The sequence below is a fragment of the Zootoca vivipara genome, chromosome 1 (genome assembly GCF_965207765.1).
Source record: "Zootoca vivipara chromosome 1, rZooViv2.hap1.1, whole genome shotgun sequence".
NCBI lineage: Eukaryota > Metazoa > Chordata > Lepidosauria > Squamata > Lacertidae > Zootoca > Zootoca vivipara.
The window spans coordinates 119143288-119161689 of NC_142582.1; the positions used below are offsets into that span (position 1 = coordinate 119143288).

The window sequence follows — 18402 nt, forward strand, 5'->3', positions numbered from 1 at the left end:
AGCTCATCATTTTTAAAGTTCATTATATTTCCCTTTTAGGTTTGGGATGCTGTGGATCAGGGCCGTTGCTTGAAAACATACCTTTGCCACACCTGTGCCGTTCGAGCTGCCCAGTGGACCCCCTGTGGGAGAGGTGTTCTCAGCGGAGGGTTTGATTCTATGCTTCATTTAACTGATATAGAAACAGGTAAATATTAATATAGGTATGTGTTTTGGCTTGCACATGAAAGCCTATTTTCATACTACATGGAATATTGTGGGGCTTAAAATGTTATTTTAAAAGGTATTCAGGTCCTGAGAAAATTTAGTTAATTTCAGTTTTAGTATTTTAACTTTTGTCTGTTTTAAAGTACCGGTAGGGTCACAAACCTTTCTTGATTTTACTGTTTTATCTTCTATAAATTGCTTTCAGGTTTTTTTAAAATCAAGCGGTGAGTAATTTTTTTGAATGAATAAGTAAATAAACATGGGGAAAAGGGCCAAGCTACACATGGCAGTAAATGCATACAGTATTTGCATTTAACATGCAGCTTTTAAAAAATGCAAATTGAACCAGCTTTTTATTGGCGGCGGCGGCGGGGGGGGGGCAAAGGTGAAATGATAATTAATTGGATCAGAACAGTTATGGAAGGGAGATTTCACCATTTTCTTCAGTGCTTGGTTAAAAAAAAAATCCCTCCTCTGCATTGGGAGGTAATCTCCCTTAAGCACTAGTGAGTGTCCTCTGCCTTCAGAGCAAATTCCAGCTTCAGAAGACGAATTTTCTTTGTGACATTAGCAAGAGAGGAAAGAGTTAAATTCCCTCTCCACATGCTTTAATTCTTTTAATTATCAGGCCCCCACCCCGCCTCAGCTGCTGCAATCTGCATTCCCACCCCCACCCCCTAAAATAAGAACCCTGCATATTGGATGCTAAGACACATTTACTGCTGTGTCTAGTTTGGCCCTAAATTGTACTGAAATCAATAGGTCTTGCTTCCAAACAAGACTGTTAAGGACGGCCATGTAAGCGTTTAATTACTTCATCAATCTGTTTTTCTAGGAGGCCTTTTCTAACTGTCCGTTGTTTGTTTGTTTAGTTACTTCCAGTGGTTTTTAAACTAATTCCTCCCATGCAAGCTTGAACGTTACATTAATGCTGGAGTTGCTCTGTCCCTGCTCCTAGCAGTTCAAAAGCACTCCTGTGCGCAAGTAGATAAATAGGTACTGCTGCGGCGGGAAGGTAAACAGCGTTTCTGTGCGCTCAGGTTTCTGTCACAGTGTTCCCATTGCGACATAAGTGGTTTACTCATGACCTGGAAAGCTGTCTGTGGACAAACGCTGGCTCCCTCGGCCTGAAAGTGAGATGAACGCCGCAGCCCATAGTCGCCTTTGATTGGGCTTAACTGTCCAGGGGGCATGGTGGCAATCCAAACTTAAAGGATGGCTAGTAAGCCATGTTAATATTATGTGCCCCCCTCATAGTACCTTTATATTACAGGGCTGTGTGTAGATGTTTGAGTTTAAAAAAGGGTAGGAATTTCTCTTGATTTCTTTCAGAAACCAGCCATGAAACGAGCCTGAGCATAATTTTTCAGCGTATGCAGTGATAATCAATTCTTTCAGTTTTGTTATGGCATGTGTTTTTAATAGATGTGGCTCCAAGGGCATTCCATACTCCGAATGTAAAATCCATTAAATCTTACGTTGGAGTATTCACATTTCCGGGTTAATCAAGCTTTCATATTACCGCTTACGAGTTTTATGGGTCCGCTTTGCTTGTAGTTTGGTGGGAAAGCGAGTAATGTACCGAAACTTTCTTTTCAGACAAGCCCATTTCTGCATTGTGTCTTTGGGTCATTTTCCTTCTCGCAGCCGCATTTCTCTGGTATTTTCTTTCTCGCCGTCATTATAGTGCAACGCCAATTGTAACTGAAGCTAATGGACTGAGTTCCCTGTGCTTGGAGCAGTGTACCCGGTGGGTTCCGTTGTTAGTGTAATACAAATTTGTTTTTGTACATGTCCTTCAGGAAGCACAATGCACTTTATTATGTAAGATATGAAGTCATTTTAAGGCTGTTGTTTCGTGAATTAACAAGCAAATTGGCACATGTGGAGAATTAGTTCCTTGGGTGGGCTCTAGGCAGATTTTTAAGCCATTATTATTATTATTATTATTATTATTATTATTATTATTATTATTATTATTCCCCTGTGAGTGCCTGGAGGCGGTTGGAGGATGGACGGTGGCTAACAGATTGAGGTTGAATCCTGACAAGACAGAAGTACTGTTCGTGGGGGACAGGAGGTGGGCAGGTGTGGAGGATTCCCTGGTCCTGAATGGGGTAACTGTGCCCCTGAAGGACCAGGTGCGCAGCCTGGGAGTCATTGTGGACTAACAGCTGTCCATGGAGGCACAGGTTAATTCTGTGTCCAGGGCAGCTGTCTATCAGCTCCATCTGGTACGCAGGCTGAGACCCTACCTGCCTGCAGACTGTCTAGCAAGAGTGGTGCATGCTCTAGTTATCTCCTGCTTGGACTACTGCAATGCGCTCTACGTGGGGCTACCTTTGAAGGTGACTTGGAAACTACAACTAATCCAGAATGTGGCAGCTAGACTGGTGACTGGGAGCGGCCGCCAAGACCACATAACACCGGTCTTGAAAGATCTACATTGGCTCCCAGTACGTTTCCGAGCACAATTCAAAGTGTTGGTGCTGACCTTTAAAGCCCTAAATGGCCTCGGTCCAGTATACCTGAAGGAGCGTCTCCACCCCCATCATTCTGCCCGGACACTGAGGTCCAGCACCGAGGGCCTTCTGGAGGTTCCCTCGTTGCGAGAAGCTAAGTTGCAGGGAACTAGGCAGAGGGCCTTCTCGGTGGTGACGCCTGCCCTGTGGAACGCCCTCCCAACAGATGTCAAAGAGGAAAACAACTACCAGACTTTTAGAAGACATCTGAAGGCAGCCCTGTTCAGGGAGGCTTTTAATGTTTAATAGATTACTGTGTTTTATTTTTCTGTTGGAAGCCACCCAGAGTGGCTGGGGAAACCCAGCCAGATGGGCGGGGTATAAATAATATATTATTATTATTATTATTATTATTATTATTATTATTATTATTATTATTATTATTATTATATTTGCACCCCACCCACCTGACTGGGTTCCCTCAGACACTCTGGGTGGTTTCCAGCATATACAAAAACATAATAAAACATGAAACATTAAAAGCTTCCCAATACAGGGCTGATACTTCCTGATACAGGAAAGATAAGATAGGCATTCCTATCTAAAGGTTGGAAAGATAAGCCAAGAAAAATAATAGAATCATAGAATTGTAGAGCTGGAAGGGACTCTGAGGACCATCTAGTCCAACCCACTGCAAGGCAGGAATACGCAGCTGTCCTATACAGGGATCGAACCTGAAACCCTGGTGTTATCAACACCATGCTCTAATCAACTGAGCTATCCCGTCTTACTAAAGAGAATAAAGACTTCTTTTGCTGCTGCCCTAAAGGGTGGGATTAGATCTAATGGGTTTAAGTTATGGGAAGGTAGATTTCTGTTGAACTTTAGGAGACGCTTGTTAATGGTAAAAGCAGTTTGTCAATGGAAGCAATAACTTGGGGTGGCGGCTGGGGAGGTCTTGAAGCAGAGGCTGGGCAGCCATCTCATGGGGCTGCTCTGGGTTTGGATTTTTGCATAGAAGAGGAAGTTGGACAAGCTTGCCTACAAGGCTCTACTGAACTATTATCATTCTGCCTGGAAAGGGACAACTATAGCACAGTGGTAGATCACATGCGCTGCATGGAAAATGCCCCGGGTTAAATCCCAGGCAACTTCAGATAAGGCTGGGAACGACTTTTGCCTGAAACCTTGGAAGAGTTGCTGCCAGTCAGTGTTGACAATACTGAACTAGGTGGACCAACTGACTGATTTGGTCTAGGGCAGGCATCCCCAAACTGCGGCCCTCCAGATGTTTTGGCCTACAACTCCCATGATCCCTAGCTAAGAGGACCAGTGGTCAGGGATGATGGGAATTGTAGTCCAAAACATCTGGAGGGCCGAAGTTTGGGGGTGCCTGGTCTAGGGCAGCTTTCTAAATCATTGGGTAAGTAAGACTGCTCTGAGGTTCTGAAAGATAGGCAGGTGAGAATAAGTGGTGCTCAGAATAAACCCCACCTGAAGAAGCAGCTTTCAACATCATATTAAAATGTTTATATTTAAACAGGCATTTCAGTTCATTGGCTTTTGACTGAATTTAACATTTTATATAGCTTGGGATTTTTTCAGTGTATTATCATGCATCTGGTGTGTGTGTGTGTGTGTGTGTGTGTGTGAGAGAGAGAGAGAGAGAGAGAGAGAGAGAAGCAGGTTCAAACAACACAGCCAGTTTACTCTGAACACCTCCCTTTTTCTTTTCTTGTTTATTGTTACTCTGCATTTCTCACCAATACATCAGTAGCGCTTTCAGTAAAAGAAAAAAGCAGAACAAAAACAACCCAGCTTGTTACTGGAATCCAAATTGGGTGCATTCGCACTTGAAAAACATGAAGCCAGCTGTACAGATTAGAACGGCGCTATTTCACTGAACCGTTCATTCACTTCTCTCCATTGCTCTTCACCAGCACGGAGCTTATTTCAGCGTTTGATTAACTTTGCTTAGATGTCTTCCATCCACGGCTTCATGAGCAAACTTTTCTCTCTTAATTACTTTTTCACGCAGTCTTGGAGGAATTGTTCCTTGCTCAGGCCTCCACCGCACTTAAGGCTCATGGACTGATGGAGTCCTTCTCCTCTTCTGGCACTTGTGTGGAGAAGGTTGAAGTACCCCCTTTGCTTGGAACCCTTCTGTGCTTTCTGGGGACAAGTAAGGTTCCATCTTACAGGGCTGACATCAGGGCCATCTTACCCATAGGCGCTAGGGGTGCGGGCCACCCGGGTGCTGGTTTCTCAGGGGCACCAGGCCAAAATTTGAGTCCAGGGAAGAGCCTGCCCATCGGTCGGAGCGCCGCAGCAGGCTCTTCTGCTGCAGGCGGCTCTGTGCCGCGAGTTTGGGGGCGACTGAGCCGGCTCTGCTCTCCTGCGCACCTGGGACTGGGCAACCTGGGGGGGGATCTTTGCACCCTGGCACTGCATATGCTTAAGACAGCCTTGGCTGGCATCAGGGACTTGGCATAGTCGGGCATCTGCTGAGGGCCATGCCTCGTGGTCTGGTGGGAGCACTGACAAGAACCCCCTGAACCATTTTCTCTTCCACCATTTTCTTCTCTTCCTCTTCTTCCTTTTCACCCTTGCAACTTGCTTGATGGTGGGAAGGAGGAGGAGTAGTAGTAGATGCCATTGCCTGCTTGCCTATTGGTTCCCTACCTGGCAAGCAAGCAAGTGGTGATTATTTATTTATTGTATGTCCGCAGCGCTTCTGCGCAAGTGCGGAGCATGATAGAGCACTTCTGTGCATGCGCGAAGCGCGCAGAACGCTTCTGCGCATGCATGAAGCGTTCAGAAGTGTTGTGTGCGTGCGCGCGCAGCAAAACCTGGAAGTATACACTTCCGGGTTTGCAGCGTTCGCAACCCAAAAAGCCGCAACGTGAAGCAAACGCAACAAGAGGTACCGTGTTTCCCACATTTTAAGACACCGTCTTATATTAATTTTACTCAAGAAAATACGCCTATGGCTTATTTTCAGGGGGTGTCTTTTTTTAAAAAAATTATTACTGTAAGTACCCCTCCTTACCGCGGCCAGCATTGCTGCTGCTGGGTCCCGCTAGCTCAGGGCGCACAGCAAGGAGGACGCCTCTGACCAAAAGTTTAAGGGGGGCGTGTCGGGAAGTTCCATTTGGCAGGGGGGAGTTGGAGGCACAATAGTCCTCCATTGCAGGGCCTTCGTGGTCCCTTCCAATTCCACAATTCTGTGAAACCGGAGGACATCATCGACAATGGTGGCATATGACAAAGGCGACGCTAAGCAAACCAAGCCGAGAACGGATGGCATAGGCAGAAAAGTCCCTCCTCCCCTCCTCCCCCGACGCTGCGGTGGACCTGCTGGCGGTGCTGAGCGGGGGGCCGAGGCCGTAGAGCATGGCTCACGCAGGTGGCTGGAGCGGGAGCGCAGGGGCTGCCGTGGGGCTGAGCTGCACCATGCGGGCATCGCTGCTGGCGTTGCTGCTGAGGCTGGCGCCGGTGGGGGACATGCCCGTGCCTGTGCCCGCAGCAGTGGCGAGGGTGAGGGTGCTGGCCGGCTCGCCGTGCTGCGCTTGGCTGTTGCTGCGCCGTGCGGAGCACCGGATCGAGGAGCCGGTCTGCAGAGTTAGCACCCAGCAACGCTGCACGGAGCATCGCCTCCTCAATCCAGCACGGCGCTGCTGAGCGCTGACTCTGCAGACCGGATCCTCGATCTGGTGCTCCGTGCAGCGCTGATCAGTGCTGACCCGGCAGGCCGCCGGATCAAGTACGGTAAGCAGCCTGGAAGCTTCCCAGGGTGGTGGGAAAGAAAGAGGGAAAAGATGTCGGCGGGGAGAGAAAACGCGTGAGTCCTCTCCCTTTCTTTCCTGCTTAGCCAGCTTGTGGGCAGGCCGAAGCAATCGAGCCGATGTCTCTAATGACAGAACAGCTTCTGTTATTAGAGACGTTGGCTCGATTGCTTCGGCCTGCCCACAAGCTGGCTAAGCAGGAAAGAAAGGGAGAGGACTCACGCGTTTTCTCTCCCCGCCGACATCTTTTCCCTCTTTCTTTCCCCCCTCCCACCACCCTGGGAAGCAACATAGGCGAGGATCAATTGCTTTGGCCCAGGGGTTGCCATTTTACAGGAACAAACAACGTGAAAAGAAAACAGAAGCAACAAGCCCAGTCAGCAGTGCCTCCCTCCCTCCAACTCCCCCCCCGCCAAATGGAACTTCTCGACACCCCCCCTAAACTTTTGGCCAGAGGCGTCCTCGGCCCCGTTCCCACCTTCGCTGCTGGGCGCCGACCCTGCAGGTAGACCTATGTCTTATTTTCGGGGTATGTCTTATATTTTAAAAATCTTAAAAATCCTGCCATGGCTTACTTTATGACTACGGCTTTAAAAAGGGGAAACACGGTATGACTGTAGAGTCCACCAACTTCACATGGAGCCCATTCCACTGTTGAGCAGCTCTCACTGTCAGAAAGTTTCTCCTTGCTTAGAATGGAGCAAGAGAGGCAGAGGAATGCCAGATGTTGGTGTCGCACAGGGTGACGCTGAAGTTTGAGGCCTGCAAAGTCCACCACTGCTGTCATGGGTGCATTAGTTTTTAGTCGGAAACTCCTGTCCTGTAGCTTGAAGCCATTGGTTCAGGTCCTGCCCTCCAGAGCAGGAGGAAACAAGATAGCTCCATCCTCCACGTGACAGCCTTTTAGATATTCAAAGCAATCATTTGCACGAAGCCTAGATTCCGCTGTCCCAGCATGTAATTTTATATATTATCATTTAGTCATTTTTGAGCATGTTGCTAACTCCTGCTGGTCACTGAAGCTCAGCAAAACCTGGCATGCTAATGTAGTTTTGAAATTTATGTTTATGTGTTGTGGCATTTGCATAACAGCGAACATTTTTAATTTAACTGCCAACTCTTTGTCACAAAGGAAACAGTGCTACTGTACCTGCAGATTGCTGGGGGGGGATCTTGTTATTTGAAATTACAGACTTGTAGAGTTGGAAGGGATCCTGTGGGTCATGTAGTCCAACCCCCTGCAATGCAGGAATCTCAACTAGATCATACATGACATCTGCCCATCGAACCACGACAGATGGCCATTTGCCTGCCATGAATGCAGTGTTCTGAAATGCCACTCTGGGATGATTTAAAAGCACTTTCTTTGGTGCACTGCAGATTGCCTAACATTACATTACATTAGAGTTCATGAATTAAATATAATATAAATATATGCCCATCATAGATTTGTAGGGTCTAGATTGAAGAGGGAAATGTAGATTACTTAAAGGTAAAGGACCCCTGACAGTTAAGTCCAGTCGCAAACGACTCTGGGGTTGCAGTGCTCATCTCGCTTTACTGGCCAAGGGAGCCAGCATTTGTCCGCAGACAGCTTTTGGGTCATGTGGCCAGCCTGACTAAGCCGCTTCTGGTGAAACCAGAGCAGCGCATAGAAACGCTGTTTACCTTCCCACCGGAGTGGTACCTATTTATCTACTTGCACTTTGACGTGCTTTCGAACTGCTAGGTGGGCAGGAGCTGGGACCGAGCAACAGGAGCTCACCCCGTTGCAGGGATTCGAACCGCCAACCTTCTGATCAGCAAGTCCTAGGTTCTGTGGTTTAGACCACAGCGCCACCTGCTTACTTACTAAGTTACTTAGAGCTTGCTTTATGACTTTGCTTCGTTTCTCCCCATTTGTATCCCGCTTCAAGTGCTGCTTTAAAACAGAGAATGCCCAGATAAGTAAATTAGTCCGAAATCTGAAGAAGCCCTGTAGTTTTAATGGTGTTCAAGGTGCAGACAGAGATTTCTTTATGCGTCCAATAATTAGGATTAAAAGTGGAGCCAATAATTAGGATTAAAAGTGGAGCTTCTAGAGGGCAAAGCCTTACTTCTTTTCCTTTAGTGGCCAGGGGCAGGGAACTTGGGGCCCTCCAGATGTTGTTGGACTAAAGCTCCCATTATCACTGCCCATTGTCTATGCTAGCTGGGGCTGATGGGAGCTGTAATTCAACAACATATGGAGAGCCACAGGTTCCCCACCTGTGCATTAAGGCACAGGGCAGCAGAACCTTCTCTGTGGTTTTCCCTAGCGAATTCTGTTCAGCCACTTCATTTAAAAAAAAAATAAGATTGTATTAAAACTTCTGGAGGAGCCGCTGCATGCAAAGTGCGTGCTAAACTACTGAGTTATGGCTGCTCACCATAATTTAAATGATTATTTTAATGTGTTAACAAATGGGGACTACAGCAAACTTTTGCAGTTCGTAATGCTGCTGTTCAGGATTTCAGCCTATCTGTTCCATTTCCCCCACCCTGTTTCTCCCCTCCCCTCAAAACAGTCAGCATTCTGTGGCAACTAAGCATGTTCAGGTCCTCACCTGGCTGTTTTGGGCTTCTTCCCCTCCTGCTGGGTTGTTGCTGTTGTTGTTTTTTAACATGTTTTTATTTCTGCAAATTTTCAAGTTCCCCCAGACCTGCTCACACTTTCCTCTTGTGCACGGATGATACTGTTTGTACTAGGCAGTAATAAGAATTTGCAAGGTGGCCTCTATTATTATTATTATTATTATTATTATTATTATTATTATTATTATTATATTATTATTATTATTATTACTACTATTATTTTTTATTAGTATTAAAATGCCTTCTGTTACTGCACATCACAAGAAACACTGCTTAGCCTACATTGGAAATCGGTTGTGTTCCATTGTTTCTGTAACTACAGTGGAACCTCGGTTTATGAACACCTCGGTTTATGAATTTTCAGTTTACGAACGCCGCGGACCCGTCTGGAACGGATTAATTCACTTTCCATTACTTTCAATGGGAAAGTTCGCTTCAGTTTATGAACGCTTCAGTTTATGAACAGACTTCTGGAACCAATTACACCCATGCTTCGGGTTAAGTACGCTTCAGGTTGAGTACTCCGTGGACCCGTCTGGAATGGATTAATCCACTTTGCATTACTTTCAATGGGAAAGTTCGCTTCAGTTTATGAACGCTTCAGTTTAAGTACTCTGCGGACCGTCTGGAACAGATTAATCCACTTTGCATTACTTTCAATGGGAAAGTTCGCTTCAGTTTATGAACGCTTCAGTTTATGAACAGACCTCCGGAACCAATTGTGTTCATAAATCGAGGTACCACTGTATAGCTTATGGGAAGCACTATACCTTTGGGGGGAAAGGGATTTTTTAATTGTGCAAAATCTGAAGAAATGTGATGGTAGTTACTTAAGCAGCCCACATCTGGAGAAAGGCTATAAATCACCAGCTAGAACATTAGGTGCACGTTAAAAGTTTAAACAGTTTTTAATAATGTAGGCAGATCTGTTGTGGAGTTGGCAACATATAAATGAGACCAGGACCTGACTTTATACTAAGTAATTTTACTAGAAGAGTAGGGGTGGTGAAACTGTCATGAAAGGGCAGGGCTCCGAGGAAGGGGAAGAGGATCCCAGCAAGGGGTGTAGCCATGATTGGACAAGCTGAAGATGGGGAAGGTGAGGTGGGGACTTAGGAGGTATTTGGCAGGCATCAGAGGATGTTGAAGGGGCAGCTGACAGTTCTTGAGAGCAGGGGGACACATCTCCAGAACCAGAGGTACCCCCTCTCCGTGAACATGACAGGCTCTGAGGCACCATGACCACCGTGACCAGTGCACTTACAGGCGCGGTGCTAGGGCTTTTTGCGCCCCCTGGTCGCCAGCGTCATGACGCACGCACGCCGCTGATGCCCCTGCATCCCCTCCATTGGCGGGAGGAGCGCGGGCCAAGGGGGGAGCTCAGCGCCCTCCCACCTGTGGTGGGGACGCTTTGAGCTCCTCAGCGGTGGTGCTCTCCTCTGAACAGCTGAAAGGTGGGCGAGGCGGCCCCAGGCTCACACTCCCCCTGCACGCCTCCGGAGCTTCGCGCCTGGAGCGCGAGCTTGGGGCCACCTCGCCGCGCCTCTCAGCTGTTCAGTTGAGGTGGCCCCAGGCTGCCGCTCCCTGCGCGAAGCTCCGGAGGCGCGCGGGGATCGCTGGGATCACGAGCCTGGGGGCGGGGCTGCCTCCTTCCGCTCTGTGCTCCGCTGGCTGGCGGGCCCCGCTCGCCCTTCTGCCGCTGCCGCTTCTCTGCCGCTCCCCGCGCACCTCCGGAACTTCTCGCCGGGAGCACGAGCCTGGGGACGCCTCGCCTGCCTTTCAGCTGTTCAGAGGAGGCGGCCCCAGGCCCGCGCTCCCTGCGCGCCTCCGGATAGCGGCCTGAGGCAGCACCGGTGGGCGGTGGTGGGCGGCCTGGTCAGCGCCCCCTCCATTTTGGCGCCCTAGGCCGTGGCCTAGTTTGCCTTAATGGAAGCGCCGAGGCTGTGCACTTAAGAGACTGAGACAGGTGAGAGAACACAGCCCAGCTTACTAGCTGAGCAGGTGAAGATCAAGGGACTCCTTGGGTCAAATGCTTCATGTGGGGAGAGAGAGACAGAGCTGCTCAGCTAGAGCAAGCTCAGGTGTGTCAAATGAGATTGGGAGGAGTAAAAAGAGAAGCAAGGCAGAGACTCAGGCTCTGCTCAGCTTTCCCCATTGATGGACCACAGTGTGGCTGTTTTGGGAGTTCCACCAGGTTGCGATTTCAGAGCTGCTTTTCCAACAAATTCTGTCTTGGAGATTCTAGTCTGTTTTGGTGGAATATTGAGGTTCGGTGGTTATTCGAGATGTGATTACTGCAGAATAAAAAGGTGCGATCTTATGGGTGCTTCCTTAAGTACCCGAGGAATTCTCAGGCATGTTAAGAAAAGACAGGGAGGAGAAGCGTTAGGTCGTTGCCATAAGTTAGGAAACACTTCATACATCCCCCCTCCCCTCCACAGGCATAGATTGATAGAAAAACAAGGTTTTCTTATGCATAACGCAACCCCGTGTGTGTTATTCATCAGGATATAAAAGGCAATGGAAATTGTGAAAATGCATTTGGTTTCACACCTTGGAGTGAACTGTTTATTAACATCATTAATTTGATAAGTATAATGGCAATGAACAGGAGATAAAATTCAAATCCTTGTAGCTGAATTTCCTGTGGCATTAATTTACGGCCCTGGAAAGGTTGTTTACAAAGACGATTGGTATTAAGCCACAGGATTCTGTGAAGATTACCACATACAATTAAATTTAGAAAAGAGTGTCTCCATGGGAACAGCCAGTGCCTTACTTGAGAGGATATGCAAATCCTTATTTGCTTTGAGAGTAAAATTCTGTCTCCCTCCCCTATCCTAAGTCAGCAACAAAATATGTTTTAATCTATTGAGGTTTCGCCAACAAAATGTATTGCATGTTGTGCTGTTTTCTCAAAGCCCTAACAGTTGGAGAAAAGGTGACCTGGGCATTCATTCTAACGAAAGGGCTTTCTGACTCTTGTGGGAGATGTTGCTGAGATGCCTTCAGTGGTTTGCTTCATGATCCTGTGTATAATTCACCCAATTTAATCGTTCCAAATGGGCAGCATTTTCCTGAACTGCATTAACACAATGGATGGCAAACTTAAGCCAATAATTTCCAAACTTGGGTTTCCAGCTGTTTCTGGACTACAATACCCACGATCCCTGACCTCTGGTCCTGCTAGCTAGGGATGATGGGAATCAGAGTCCAAAAACAGCTGGACATCCAAGTGTGACAAACACTGGGCTAAACTACAGTGGAACCTCGGTTTACGAACACCTCGGTTTACGAATTTTCGGTTTACGAACGCAGCGGACCCATTTGGAACGGATTAATCCACTTTACATTACTTTCATTGGGAAAGTTCGCTTCATTTTATGAACGCTTCAGTTTATGAACAGACTTCCGGAACCAATTGTGTTCATAAACCGAGGTACCACTGTATTGCCCAAGGGCAACAGTCACATGAACTGCTAAACCATTGTCTATGTTATACTTCCCTTGTTTCATTTGAATGCATTCTGGTGAAAGGACAAGTGGAAATTCAGAGCTGATCATTGGACTAATGCAGCCTTTGTCAACCTGATGCCCTGTGGTTGCTTTGAACTACAGCTCCCATCAGCCCAAGGTAGCTGGAGGGCGCTGGGTTAGCAAAGGCTGACTTATTCCCCACCCCCATCAAACATAAAGCTCCTGTTTTTTCCATGCTCATTCTCCTTTGTCTCTGCTGAGTGGCTCTGCTCTGTTCTGCTCCCCTTTACTTTGCATGCTTTTTGCTGCAGTATCTTCTTTTGCCGCCCATGCTGCCTCTCTAGCTGCCAAATCTCTTCCAGTTTGAGAATTCTCCCATAAAGGAACAGAACTAAGTTCTGTTGCTTTCCTACTTCCTCTCCCTCCCCACTCAGTTCTTCCAGGCTAATGACTTTTTTTGAGAGATTAATTCTCCAGGGTGTCCCATTACAGATTATCTCATTTTCATATTAAACTGCATTTTTTTTTGTTGCTAGGGAAATGACACCCCCCCCCCACCAAAGTAGCCTCATAACTGCAGTTTTGGGTGCAGTGCAGATGCAAACGCCACAACTGCTCATTGGATGGTGGCTGTGATATCATCAAAGGAAAGGGATACATTTTCTCACTCTACTCCTCTGCTAATTTCTGAATTTAATTTTTAATTTTTAAAATTATTTCTTTATTTAAAAAATTCTCCAGTAATTGAGCCACAACTCCATGGCAGAGCATGTGCTTCGCATGCAGAAAGTACCAGGTTCAATTCTCAATGAGTCAGCTGAGATGACTCATTCCCCACAATGCATCTGCTCTCTTAGGGCTCTCGTATCTGTGTTCCTGGGCAGATTTGGCAAGTACAGTTGTACCTCGCAAGACGGAATTAATTCGTTCTGCAAGTCAATTCGTGTAGCAAAAAATTCGTCTTGCGAAGCGCGGTTTCCCATAGGAATGCATTGAAATTTAATTAATGCGTTCCTATGGGCAAAAAATGTCAGAACAAAGTCAAGTTTGATTTACAGAGTGTTTATAAAGTGCTGTGTAAAGGCATAAATACTGTACAGAGGATTTCAAAAATTTCAAGCACAGAACTTCAACTTTTTAAACATGACAGAAAAATATTTTAAAATCAGCAAACATGAGGCAGGACCATATTTTACATACCCAGAGCTGCGGAGGGTCTCTCTGGGGATGGCATGAACGCTGTTCAACTGGTAGAAGGCGCTGTAGAGGAGGCAGGAACGGTCTCAGGCTGGCTAGCCTGAGCAGCAGGTTCCTCCTCCACTCTTTGCTTCTTCATGATGAACCTCTCCATGGTCTGCTGCTTCAGCCGCCTTTTCAGCACCCCTCTGAAAGAGCACATGATCCTTGTGTCAAATGTGTTCGCAAGGTCACGTGCCAGAGCCTTGTCTCGGTGGTGCCGGCGGCGTGAATAAGTCTGCACATTTTCTCACTGTTGGCAGATGTCCTTAAGTTCTGTGGAGGACAACTGTTCCTCAGTTGGCACTTCTTCCTCTTCTAAAGGGGTCTGCTCCTGCGTAGCCACTGCCTGCAGTTTGACCAGCTCCTGGGTGGACAGTTCCTGGTCGTGGTCCTCCACCAGCTCGCAGACGTTTCAAGGGCAGTTGAAACCTTTAAAAAGGGCACTGAAAACCTTTAAAAGGTTTTTTTAAAAAAGTTTTGAAAAGTTTTGAAAAGTTTTGAAAAGTGCAAAGAAACTTACCTTAACTTCTGAAAACCTTGCAAAAAGCTTTTAAAAAGTTTCTTTTCTCCTCGACATCTCCTCCAAGTCAACCCTGGAACTGCACGTCGAGAAGTAGGCCCAGGCTGCATTGGGAAGGCTTTCTGGAGCTCCAGACACAATGCATTCTGGGTATTGACCATTTTTCGATTCAAAACAAGCCAAAAATATCGGGGAAAATTGGGGTCGGGGAAATTGGGAGGAAAAGAGGGGAAATTCGTCTTGCGAGGCACGGCCGAAAAAAACATTTGTCTTGGCTTCCGATTCGTCGCGCTGGTGAAGTTGGACGCAGGGACTTCGTGCTCCGAAGTCCCTGGCTTCGTGGAGGGGGGGGGGAAGTCCGCAGAGCGAGCGGACTCCCCGAAAAAACACCGGGTAGAGAGTCCCGGTGACATAGTGCCCAGCTGTTTGCTCCGGACGCGAATCCTCTGCTGCCCGAGAGCTCAGTAGAGCAATCGAGAGCCAGCGGAGTGGAGTCGCGGGAGCCATTTTTGGGTTTCATCTTACCTCCTTGAAGTGAAGCTCCGAGTCCTCAGCCTGCAAGCGGCGGATTCTTCCAAGGAAATAAAAGACTTCTTCAAAGTAAGTCAAATCTCTATTCGGATCTTAAAAATTTTAAATTTGAAGATAGGAAGAGATTCTTAAGTAACGGAAGCCGATCTCTTCCAAATGGACAATTGGGAGGCGCATTAAATATTCCCAAGCCGAAAAGGGAAAACTTCTTTCAAGATTGCGGACCCGAGAGAAAGAAAGACTTTTCCCAACCTCCCCAGCCCCCGGTGTTGTTGCCCCTTGAGGTTCAGCAGCAACAAGGGGGAGGACGCTTTGACAGCTGTCAAAAGCTGTCAAATTGTTAAAGGACTAAGAAAGACGATTTTATTCCTGTGAATTGGAAAAATTGATTCAAAAGGTTTTAAAAGGATTTAAGTGGACTGTAAATTTGAAATCTGATGAGGTTAAAGACAAAGGATAAGAACAGCCAAGATGGAGCTGACAACGTGGTAGAGAGGAATTTTCCAGTACCCTTCTGCCCTTATCTCTGGTCTGCCTGTGGTCAAGTGAACTATGAAAACAAAATTCTCTCGAGCTTTCCAGGAGGCTGTGCTGGGCTATCTACAAACATGGGAAGATATTTACAAGGAAAGGCAATGCTTCAATCCAACAGAAAAGGAGAATGAGGTGCAAGAGCAAGATTTAGAGGACAATTTTGATTATGAGATTGTGTGTGAGGAGCAACAATCTACAAACATGGGAAGATATTTACAATTTGAGGACAATTTGGAGACTGATTCAGACCATAAAAAATATGTGTTGGATGATGAAAAACAAAGATCAGAACAAAGAGATGAGGCCGACAAGGAGAAGCAAAGTGAAGAGAAGATTGATGGAAGTGAAAATCCTGGAGAGACTGAAATGTTGAATGGTGTTAGCGAAGGGAGGGAAAGGCAGAAAGAGGGAGGAGCAGAGGTCTGGAAGTGGATGTGGGAAAGAATTGGTGTGGGGTAAAAATTTTAGTTTAAGGTACTTTTTTTGGTTTATGAACAACGTTGTCGGAATCTTGGCCTGTTAAAGGATATGCTGATCCAATTGGGAGGAGGGACATTGGGGGGGGGGGGAAAGGAGAGATTTTTATAGTTTAAGGTTAAGAGCTTTCTGGAGGGAGTAAAAAGAATGGCTGAGGAAATATGCTTAGAGTTTGTTTTTGAATAATTTTGGTGATCAGGAGGTGTTTGGGTGGGAAACTGCCTGTCTCCCCCTTCTTACTCTTGGTACCCAGTGGCAGGGGGTGCCTTGAGGGGAGAGGGAAGGGTGGAGGGAAACCCAGACACAAAAATGGAACCTTTTGACTGCTGGATTCCTCGGGCTACCCCAGTGGCAGGGGGGGGGCTCAGAGGGGGACAGCATGAAGAAGGAGGAGGATTGTGTTAATATTATAAGAATAAGATTCTGAATTGGATTAGAAAACCCGCCATAACTATGTAAAGAGGTTGGGAAATCCAGGAGGAGGAGAGTCGTGGAAGCCATTAATATTTTTCCTTTTTTCCCCCCTTTTTATATTTTTGCTTCCCCCCCCCTTTTTTCCTTGTTTTTCTTTTTTCCAGTACAGTGAAGAAATAGCTGGGGGATAAGCCAATCCCCAGAGATCCTCCGCCTTTGTCCTCTCAGTGGCAGGGGGGGGGGTGAGGGGGGAGGAAGGAGGGGGGAGGTCAAACCCAGCTTAAAATGGACCCCTTTGTTCCCCAATACCCATGGGTCTCACTGGTGGCAGAGGTGGGCTTGTGGGTGGAGGGAAAATGAAGGGACAGAGTTTATGTTGTATACTTTGTATGTGTTTTCTTTTTCTAAAAATTAATAAAAATTATTTTTTTAAAAAAAAGAAAAAAACATTTGTCTTGCGAGTCACCATAGAAATCGCAAAACGCTTTCGTCTAGTGAGTTTTTCGTTACGCGAGGCATTCGTTTTGCGAGGTACCACACTGTATAAAAGGGCTCAAGTTACAGCATATTGTGAGGAATATTGTGAGGTAGGGGATTGCAGGAAATGTTGCAGGCTATCTGTTGGAATTTTGGATTCAAGCGAAGAATTTTTGAAAATATGGTCTGTGAAAGAAGTTGGGAAATTACCAGCTCAGAGAACTCGACTATCAGTTGCAGGACTTTGCAAGCAACTGAACTAAGGATTTGATTGTGGACTTTAACAGAGCAAGGACTTTGAAGCAAAGAACCCTCTCTGGGTTCAGAGAAAGAAGACTACTTGTAACATGTGTAGATAGTGTGTAGATAGTATGTATAGTGGTGTATGTTGGTGTTGGCCTAGTAAAGACAACTCTCTTAAACACTTGACTCAGCTTCTGCAGTGCATCTATCCCAACCCCCCAACATGGTGCTATATAGACAATGGCAACTTTCTGATGGCATACACGAAAAAGTCAATGAATTTTCATTGAGCATTACTACCACATATAGTTCTGAAATAAAATTGTGCAACTGTAAATGTTGTTGTTGTTTAGTCGTTTAGTCGTGTCCGACTCTTCGTGACCCCATGGACCAGAAAACTGTAAATACTTCCAAAAAAAGTAACCTTCATTCTTCTTTTCTGTCACTATTTTAGGAGCACAGACTTTTAGCAGCAGGACTGACTTTCGAATTAGCACCTTGAAGTTTCACCCTCTTGATCCAAATGTTTGTATCTGTGGAGGATTCAGTCCAGAGGTCAAGGCCTGGGATATCAGGTCTTCCAAGGTAAAAATAAAATTGAGTAAAAAATGACTTGTATTTGTTTTGATAAGCATCCTAGGAAGGGAAGATACATGTGGATAGGTAATGATGCTGTTCTGGAATGGATAATTGTCATTTTCCATTGAAGCAGCATGGGAACACAATTTTATCATTCTTGCTGTCTCTCAAACAAGTAAACAGTCAACTGCAATCTTTGATGTGCTCTCCCTGTAAAACAAATTAAAACGAATAAAGAAAATATGAACACATCTAAAAAGTTGATTTTACATTTAGTTTTAAATATCATTTTACCTCTCTGGTAAGCCCAGGAGTTGTCTGCTGTTAAAGAATACATCACTAGGAGACATCAGTTTGTAAGTAAGCACTTGACCGGCATAATAATCAACTGTGAGGTTTTTCATTTTCATTTTATAAGCTCTGCTAATGACTATGTCTGGATCTGACAGTAGGTAATTTTGTATTAAACCATCACTTGGGCTCCCTATGCATGCTTCCCTGGGAGCAAGTTTTATTAAACCTATTGGAGCTTACTTGTGAGTAGGCACACATAGGATTGCTCTGCTAGGATTCCACTTGCCTGGGAGCAGACCTCCTTGAGCACAAAAATCTGCACTACATAGGATGTGGCTCAAATTTCTGCTCAGTCACGGAATATATAATGCACAAATATCAGGAAATACAGGAATTGTGCTTTTGAGAGAGACGGGGCTAATTAATTATTAACTTCACAAATTGAGTTGTATGATAAATATAGCAGACTGCATTTTTTAGAAAACTGACTTAATTAAGAAATAATGGTAATATCTCATTGTGATGCAAGGCAGCAATCAAATTCCCAGGA

General features: G+C 46.0%; 1 protein-coding gene across 2 annotated transcripts in view; it reads left to right on the forward strand.

The window, feature by feature from the left end:
• Positions 1 to 18402, forward strand: part of WDR25 (WD repeat domain 25) — a 99098-nt gene that overhangs the window by 58922 nt on the left and 21774 nt on the right. For both annotated transcript variants that reach the window (XM_088655509.1, XM_035105876.3), the window contains exons 3-4: positions 40 to 187; positions 17434 to 17564. In XM_088655509.1, coding sequence (XP_088511635.1) covers positions 40 to 187; positions 17434 to 17564 — 279 coding nt within the window. The remainder of the gene's footprint in view (positions 1 to 39; positions 188 to 17433; positions 17565 to 18402) is intronic.